Source organism: Haliotis rubra, unplaced genomic scaffold, assembly GCF_003918875.1.
Source record: "Haliotis rubra isolate DU_JTF1 unplaced genomic scaffold, ASM391887v1 Scf1056, whole genome shotgun sequence".
Lineage (NCBI taxonomy): Eukaryota > Metazoa > Mollusca > Gastropoda > Lepetellida > Haliotidae > Haliotis > Haliotis rubra.
The window spans coordinates 97,278-107,146 of record NW_025764955.1 but is presented as its reverse complement, the minus strand read 5'-3'; the positions used below and the strand labels follow the sequence as shown (position 1 = coordinate 107,146).

Sequence of the window (9,869 nt, the reverse complement as noted above, 5' to 3'; positions counted from 1 at the left end):
GGTAGGTATAAAATAATGTATCGATTGACCTATTTTGATAAATCCCCTGGGGTTCTACTCTGAACTCCACTCATTGTTTACTCTTCACATTGTAAATTCTTAATGGTTAGGTTTTCAAACAAACTGATAACACCCATGGTATAATAAAAAGTAGATGTTTGCTCTGCTCGTTGAACAACACTGAGTCTTTAAGTTAACAACATGATAAAAAATACCTATCATAATATCATAGTCTACGGGTTGAATGGTTAAACGTCTGGGGTAATCCAACACAACAGAAATACCATAGATGTGTTACCAGGTATATTTCGATCAGAAGAAAACAGTGAGTGAGTGAGTGAGGAGTGAGTGAGTGAGTGAGTGAGTGAGTGAGTGAGTGAGTGAGTGAGTGAGTGAGTGAGTGAGTGAGTGAGTGAGTGAGTGAGTGAGTGAGAGTGAGTGAGTGAGTGAGTGAGTGAGTGAGTGAGTGAGTGAGTGAGTGAGTGAGTGAGTGAGTGAGTGAATATTTACGTCACATCGGCAATTTTTCGGCCATATAGTGATGAGAAACATTTGGTTTAACTATAAGAAATATCCTGGTGTCATAACTACTGGCTACTGATTCATAAACACCTGCATTCAATAAGTTGAAATAAAACAATCGACTCGGTGTTTTGAAAAGGGTCTTGTTGCCTGTATTATTTTGACAGAAGAACTTGTCAAACATGCCGTGTTCAGGTTACACTAACCACTTTAGACTTTCATGAAAATGACTTTCCAAACTTTGATCAATTTGATTTGATATGATTTTACAAAGTCACAATGAAAATAAATCGCTTTGTGTAAAAGTGTGAACGTCGAATGCTTCACAAAGCCATTTGCGACTGATAAGTTGTATGGTAGTCACACATGGTTGTGTCGAACTCGGATAATTGGAAGTATTTACGCAGGTCCCTTCAGCTTCCACACAACGATGTATACCAATGTTCTCGATAATATTGTATATAGTTAAGAAAACGACAAGGACGCCCATGTGAAATGTTGATACGGAAGGCTTGCACGTCTGGGATATTGTACGACATGAAAGGGAAGTTGACTGGGAAGAGTTGCAGTCATCCCTCTTGTGGGGAGATTTTTGCCACTCTGAAAGTTTATGCATAGATCTAAATACAAAACAGAAAGACAGTCTTTTTTATTTCAAGTTTAGGCGGGTATATCAGTTGAAGGGAAATGGTGACTGAGAATAGATCTGTGACTCAATTCCCACTCACAAAGTAACTACATTGTTTTTGTATGTCTCTTTTTGTAACGCTAGGCAACAGGAACAACACACCTCATATTTCAAGACCGATTGACATGTTTACTGTTGTATACTTGAAAAGTGTTTAAAATATATCGAGCGTGTCGTCTGAGACAGATTGTGTCTTAGATAGGATCGCAATCATCTGTCCAGACTTGGTCGATAACAAAGTGACGAGTGTGAGGAGCAGTGTGGTGTATTTAGACGCGTAGACCTCGCGAATATAACATGTATACAGTATAGGATAATACCTTTCTACATGTTACAGTAATTATTATCCTAATTGGGGCGGTGGGGTAGCCTAATGGTTAAAGCGTTCGCTCGTCACGCTGAAGGCCCGGGTTCGATTCCCCACATGGGCACAATGTGTGAAGCCCATTTGTGGTGTCCCCCGCCGTGATATTGCTGGAATATTGCTAAAAGCGGCGTAAAACCATACTCACTCACTATTATCCTAATTAGCTGAGGAAGTGTTCACGTGGTTCGCAATATGTGTGATATGCTACCTTTGTGTTATACTTTGTTGCCGTGGACAGTGCTTCATGCTATTAGTCCTTGAAAAATCATGTCCAGTAAAGGCGTTAAATTTAAATACACTGGTATGGGGACGGAAAGTACAAGTAACCACCACGATTATACATGATTTCCATGAAGACGACGTCCGGCTTTAACCGACGGCACGACTAAATGAATAAAGTCGTTAAAATGCAACAACAAACCATTGAGATTTTGAATATTTGTTTTGAATGTTGATCAAAGTTGGAATCCTTACTCGTAATACGTTGGGATCACTAGTCATATTGTTTTCACATATTCTTCAAAAACAGCACAGAGAAGAGAAACTGATCTGATCGTTATGAATTGTCATAAGTACACGTGTCTGGCAAATATTGATTGTAGACACACACATTTGATGGATAAGAAAACAATAACCCATTTTGTAGTGTATGTAGCTCCTCTGCTGACACCTTATTGGAACATTCTGGGGTTTCGTGATGGTAAAGAAAATGTAACTGTGTCCTGTAACTGGGGGAGTGGCGGGCGAGCTGTCTAAGGCGCCAGGCTAGTGATCCAGCGATTTTGGGGGTGCCGGGATCGAGTCAACCTTGGAGTCAACTGTGCAGACTGAGTGCAGACTCTTTCAGTGTTGTCACAAGCCCTAGTGTACAGTACACAGCCCTGTTCACTTAAAAGAACCCATGAATCAGTTGGTAAATGACCAGATGGTGGCCGCATGATTACGTGCAAACACCTAGCAACGTGCAGTAAAACTTACTGTGACTACTAGTATGTGTCCCAATCCACCCAGCTGTGAATGGGTACCTCGTAGGGACGGGAAAGGTACATTAACTTGGTGCGCCTAGTGGCTGCACTAGTTGTATGGTCCCCAGGGAGTGGAGATTGAAAATACGATGTGCCGTTGAGATTGTCATCCAATGATGGAGAGAAAAACAAAGCGCTTATAATATAATTGTACTGCAAGTGATACGGCTGATGCAATGTAGCTAATGAATGGGTGTTTACATGCTGCTATTTCCCACACACACCTGCATGCATATAATGTTCTTTACAAGGCAGAATCAAGATAGGATCCATGCAGGTAGCAAAAGTAATGTAAGTCCCCATGGTTCCTAGTATGGTGATCTACCTTCAGATGCTGGCGATCTATAGCCCGTGTTTTATATTGTATTGTCTTCTTTAATTACACTGTTTTAGTTTTACATGCTAGTTTTATGTTCATATCTGTGATACTCTAGTATTTTTACTGTCCATCGTCGACAGGTTTAACTCTTCACAATGTTTTTTTTATTTTTGTACTATATAAATTGTTTTCGTCACGATATGGCTTAGATATTGCCGATGTGACGTTAAATATTAACTCACGCACTCTGTGGTGTTAGTGAATATTGCCACTACTTGAAACTGCATTTATGAACAGTTTACGAGGCAGTTCCATCTCTGAAGCAACTGGTTAATCTGGTTCTTCTGTTCAAAGAACTACGAAAAAGGTTAAAGATCCACCCAAGGCGGAGACAAGTGTAACCTGTTATTGAAATATCATTGGACCAAGTCTAAATGATAACACAGTCTATTTTGCTATTCGCTGTTTGAGCTTTGCGATAAGCCCCTTGCACGATGATAACATGCACTGCGTTGGTTGCCCAAGACAGACACGTGTATGATAGCAGACAGAGAACACAGTTACATGGACGTCCAATGAATGGTATTAACTGTGACGGGTCATACACTGTTTGGGAAACATGTCGACATTGTTGTTGATATTGCTCATATCAACACTTGGTATCGACTCTGCACGTGGAACATGTGTAGCGGACTGTGGCTGGAGTGTGGGAGAGTGGGGAGAATGCAGTAGATCTTGTGGTGGAGGGTACCAAACCAGGAACAGAACACGTTGTTGTCATGACAACGAGTCCACGGAAGCATGCCTAGAACGATGTCAGAGCAAGTCCGTTGGCGATGTCCCCGAAACCAACAGATCGTGCAACAGGTTCTGCTTCAATGGAGGGAAGTTTGATGAAGACACCGGTCTGTGTAGGTGCAGACAGGGATGGACAAGCACCTGCTGCCAAGAAGGTAAAGAGTTGCTTTAAAATGTTAAAACCTGAAAGATATGTTGGTCCTGTTTGATATTTGTAGTGATCCATTCAAATAGGTTTTATAGCTATTTTCCCTTTAGCCAGAAGGATATTTCTTTCACACGATGGTTCTATATTTAATTCTACAAGGTCAGTGTTTTGATGGACTGAATTCCCAAAATTCATAAGAACTTCAGTAACATATTTATGTATGTTCAGACAACAAAAGACTGACTGGCTGACTGACTATGTGGAGATTCGAACCCGGGTCGTCGGCGTGACGAGCCAACGCTTTAACCACTAGACTACCCCACCACCCCAGTCAACAAAAGAAATGTTTGGTCCGAGACATTACAACTGGCCCCAATGCGTTTGTACAACTGACCTCCAATGCGTTTGAAATCATTGCTTATAAGTATCGAAATATCAGTACTTCTACACAGGAGTCGTAATGTAAAATTATCTAACTGTTTTGTTTTCTTACCGGTCCATCGACCACCTGATTGACTGGTGTGTTCACAGGCCGTCGCCGCATGGCAGGTGTACTGCTGTGCGGCGACAGGCAAATCAAACTGCCATTTTCAGGCACATTTTGTGAGTGGCGGGTGTTACCGGAAGGGCAGGGCATGCTTACCTCTTCCGTAAACAACTTGTGTCATCACTGGGTTATTGAAAGTTAAATGCGCAATTAAATGGCTATCATGTATATTTTAAAGACATCTGGTGTCCCCCGCCGTGATATTGCTGGAATATTGATAAGAGCAGCGTAAAACCCAACTCACTCACTCACTATTTGAAAAACATTATCCCAAATCAGTAAGTGAGTATGGTTTTACGCCGCTTTAAGCAATAGTCCAGCCATATCACGGCGATGAACACCTGAAATGGGCTTCACACATTGTACCCATGTGGGGAATCGAACCTGATCTTCGGCGTGACTAGCGAACGCTTTAATCACTTGGCCCCACCGCCCCAAATCAGTAAGTTGAATGGAAACATGTTTTAATGAGGTGACGTTATGAAACGATTGAAACACGCATTTGGAATAGGTAAATTCCGCTGTATCATGTATGTCGGTAAAGATATTCCAAAATGTTCTGTGTCAAAGCTGAACATTTTTTGACCAAACATACTGTGACAACAGTAGGATAAACAAATATTCCTCCCTCCCCTACCCTCTCCTCCCCTCGCGAGCCAAAATGTGTGTTCTGGGAGAAATTAAGAAAAACAACGGAGCATATATTTAACTTTTAAATTACATTTTGAACACAAAACTACGAGAAATGACCATACATTGATTTTCCAATTTGGATATCAGATTCGAACCTCTTAAAAAAATTGAGGAAGCGTATTCATTTGTGTGTTGAACATTAATTAGGAGCACACTCAACGGTTATTAAAAATGCCAAATACACTGGAAATATGAGTGCACGATCAACTAGAAATATAGAAAGTCATGGTCACATTTAGAATATCTCAGAAACGGAACAAGATCAGCATCGGAGGCTTAGAACGTTCTCAGGAAGATGATGGACCTTGAAACTCAGATCAGGAGTCAAAAGGGTTTGAATTGAAGTTGAACTCCGTCACTTTTCAGCTGTTGAGTTGACCCTTTCACTTGCAGAAATGCTTGACGATAGTACTAATCTGGTCCTTTCTCATCTACAGACAATAATTGTCATTATGGTTCCTGCTGACAAATGCTCTCCGGTCATGTATTTTCAGCAAGTGTAGTCCGCCAGCATGGAATGTAGTACTGTATCTAAACAGTCAACTGCCCACCCTTTGTTGTTCCGAACATTTCAACCACCCTATGTACCACTACAGGCGCAATGATGCATTTGTATTTGTGACAGGAGACGTTTCCTTGTTTAACACTAGCTACCATATACCCTATGCTGACAAGTGTTCCAAGTAAATCTGTACTCAAAACAATTCAGCGTGAAAAGAAACAGTAAAGAAATATTACATTACAATTAACAACTGTATAATACAGTGAAATAGCTTTTCACGTAAAAACAAATTCCAGCAAAGTAATTAAAGTGACAATCCACAACAGAGCGACAGGACAGAATTCAATTACAACCTACAACAAGCAATATTAAAATATCAATCAAAGTAAGCGATAAGATTTCTTTGCCATTTGGTACAAATATCTAAAGGGTTTTGTTAAAGAACAGATTCTTCTGGTCGTGATCGGATGTCAATGTTGCTTTGAAATGTAACGGCCTGTACACCACATGAAAATGACCACGAGACGATGGCTGGCATCACTTCTGACTGATGAATGTTTCGCTATATTCCTATGCATTACTACCATTATTTTCATTATGATACTGTGAAATGTTTACCTGTAATGAGAGTTTTGGGGTGTTTCCGAACAGCTGTCCTCTGTGGATGAATGTTCCTTTGAGCAGTGAACTGGCATTAATATCCCCATAACTGTTCAGATCGGGTGTAAAACCCCATCTCTATTGAAAAGTATAAATGTGTTAAATAATACCAACGCATTACAGTTCTGCTATTCTGAAACTGTGCATCGGTGTGTGTCGTGAAGAGTGTCCAAACGTTCCCAACAAAATGACATTTAATCCCTTTATTAGTAGTCCTTCTTGCATGTGTGCATCTCAACAGCAATAACACCGAACGCCATGCATGTACACCGAAAGTAAACATAAAGGCTATGTGTCGTCTTTATTGAGACTAAAAGTTCTACGGTTTTACTTTGAATTATAAATGTACTTTTTGTGAGCAACTGAATTCGAATTTTAGTACGTTTAATTGCTGAACAGTTTCTCGAAAGGCCCCCAAAACATTGCTGCTTGCCGTATGAGGTAACTCAATAGGTCAGGTGATCACGGTCGGTTATTTGACAGTTTGTCATTGCTGTCTGGCGGCTTTGGACGCTGTTCAAAATATCAAGGGCAAACCGTCTGGCCAAGTCTTAAAGACTATTGCGGACTGCACTGATTTACTCACTCAATGCTTGATATAACGCTTAAACGGTTGATCTTTCACCTTACTTTCCCCACGTTCCCCAGGAAAGAAATCAATCAATCTAACCTTAAATCAACACTGAAATTAACAACCCCTTCGTTCAGTCAAAACGGCGCCTGTAACTTGTTAAACACACCACTGCAAGTGATTTTATTGATTTATCGATAACCTGTTTTGCCGTGGTACTTACTGTCACACATGATTCTCTCTTGTATATACCATAAAATAAAATTATAGGTTCCATTCTGGTAAATAAAATAGAGACAGCTGGCATTTAAGACGATTGTAAAAGAAACATAAAAGCGACAGACCTTTCTCAAACCCAAAGCCAGCGTCGACTGTGAGATACCGACTATACCATCCGCATGTGTATATAAAAAAATATCAAATAGTGTTTATACCGGGTGTTCACGAAAGATGGGCGTATTCTGTCCAACAAGTGACACCCGATATAATCATGCTCACAAGCATGTCACACACACCCAGAAACCTTAAGAATCCATAGTCGCACATTACTCACATAATATCATGATCTCATGACATGGCTCTGTGATTCAGTTGGACATGATATATATATTTATACATTTGGAATATGAAATATGGATCACAAGTTGTGAGATTCAATCCTGATACTTATTTTGTTTCTTTTTCAGTTTCCAACGCATACATATATAACTGCAGACATCATGCTGTTCACATGGTAAAACAACATAAGTTTATGATATAAAGAATTAATTACCTATCACCGTGTCCACTGTTCAACTAATACTTTATTGGATGTGTGGACAGGGAAGTATGTTAAATGGAAAGTGATCTCGACTTTTGTGTGTGTGTGTGTGTGTGTGTGTGTGTGTGTGTGTGCGTGTGCGTGCGAGCGAGGGCGCGCTCGGGTTTGTACTTGCCAGACTAATGCCGGTTATTCGTGATAGTCCACCGCAATGCTATTTTGCAGTTCCACATAAGACCCCCTCTTTTATGTGATCACAGCATACCCGCTCAAAGTATTTTCCCTTTTCGCCGAGCGGAAGGCAGGATAACACCACCACCATACTTTAACGTCTTTTGATACGACTCTACGTAGGATCGAACCATCGACATTCCGCGCTCCAGTCAGACGCTTAGACCAGTAGACCACGGAGGCGATTATATCTATGTAAAATAGATGTAAACGTGGCTGTTACGGTGTTTAAAACCATGAAAAGAATATGTGTCAAATAACTGAGAGTGCTCACTGGAGTTTCTGCATTACAGGCTGATGTCAACTTCTACACACATTCTTCTCAGTTTGCAATCGGAAGATCGAAAGAAACCATGCAGAATGTTTCATATGTCGTTAGGACGTATTTAGCAAACGAAATGGCTGATGTCAGTGTGGGAAGAGATATTCCTGTGAGTACATTCCAATAGCTAGTGTTTCTGAATAAATTCAGCTTCTTCTTATAAATTTGTATACTGTATAAATACTAAGTATATTTCCCTGCATTCAAATGTGCTGTTATTCTCACACAACATGACAGCTTCAACTCAAGTAATAATCAGAATCATTCGTGAACAGGTCCTGAATGCATTGCATTAATAATTACAGTTCGGAATGACATATGTGACGCATATTTGAACATTCAGTAATTGAACTTTAATTCAGGTTGGCATCACCTTCTTCACGGGCACAAACCAGACTAGTGCGGGAAGTATGAGACATATGGCCGCATCCTTCAGTTCTCTGCTCAAAGGAACCTTCATCTACAGGGGGCAGTTTTTCGGAAACATCACAAAGATCTCACTACAGGTCAGCATTTCACAATATCATGATGCATATAATCGTAGTTATGCATATTAATATTATGTTCAGCGAAACATTCATAAGTCATAAGTATTAGTTTTCCATCGTATCACTTAAACAAGATAACTGCGAACAAGATAAACATGCTGACGGTATTCATATATATTCACTATACCATCCAAGCCGGGACTCCTTCCTGTTAAGAGGAATATCTTGATGGGTTGTTTGTGTGATAACACATGGTATAGCAGGGTGACGCAGGACAGAAGGCCCAGAAATTCCCTTGTCACACGCTTTTTGATTGAAGGACTTAATCCTTACAATGGGTCCTCGCACAAGTAAACTGACATTACTACAATACATGAACATCTCTGGTCCATACAATCGCCTTCTTACATTTGAACTGAGGTCAGATCAATTAATTTGTGACACATACATTTGATTGTGTTCAAGATATGAATTGAGAAAAATCGCATTTTTCGTTCAGCATGTAATTGATAAAATTGAAATTGAATTTAGGTCTTGGAGTGGCATTTAGAAGTGACACACATAAGAAAGATAGTTTTATAGAAGTCAGCTACTGAATTCACCTAAAAGGAAGGAGTAAGTATATAGTCCGTTACATTGTGTTCCTCATAATAAATTAGTTGACATCCATAAAACTATCTTCCTGATGAAATTTAAGTTGTATTTCTACATTCTGATAGACTAAATGATACGTTTGTAACACAGGTTGCTCGGCGTGGTAATCACTTTGGAATACCAGAAGCAATGGATGTCATTTCTACAAACCTTTCCCGTCCATCTGTGTTTTACTGTACGAGGAATGTATCTGAGATGGAACACCTTCAGCGTCTAGTCCGAAAACGACGATCTCTAAGTAGAAGTAATAACCTAACATCTGAGTAGCAGTATATGATTGTTACATCCGAATCCCTTCGAGTGTCAACGGATAAACACATTCACACCCGTTTTACGTGCATTTCTTCTATTACTTTTGCTAGTTATTTCATTTACACGACATATTAAAGAATTTGTAAATCCATACCATACGTAATTCTGTAACCTTCCAACTTTAATATAAAATGCCCATCAAGCATCTAGTTATTTTATTGTACATTATGGACATTTGTATGGACATATGGGTTTGTAGCCTTCAATCTTTGCAGAAACACTTTACAAGTAACTCTCGAATTTTATTTACTCATTGGTCACA

At 39.8% G+C, this 9,869-nt stretch overlaps 1 protein-coding gene across 1 annotated transcript in view; it reads left to right on the top strand.

The window, feature by feature from the left end:
• Positions 1–3,469: 3,469 nt before the first annotated feature.
• LOC124277153 overlaps positions 3,470–9,869 on the top strand; it is a 38,739-nt gene continuing 32,339 nt past the window's right edge. Inside the window, 5 exon segments of the mRNA XM_046712811.1 lie at positions 3,470–3,874; positions 7,527–7,573; positions 8,125–8,262; positions 8,516–8,659; positions 9,386–9,539. Of these exon segments, the coding sequence (XP_046568767.1) occupies positions 3,541–3,874; positions 7,527–7,573; positions 8,125–8,262; positions 8,516–8,659; positions 9,386–9,539 (817 nt within the window). The 5' untranslated portion in view covers positions 3,470–3,540.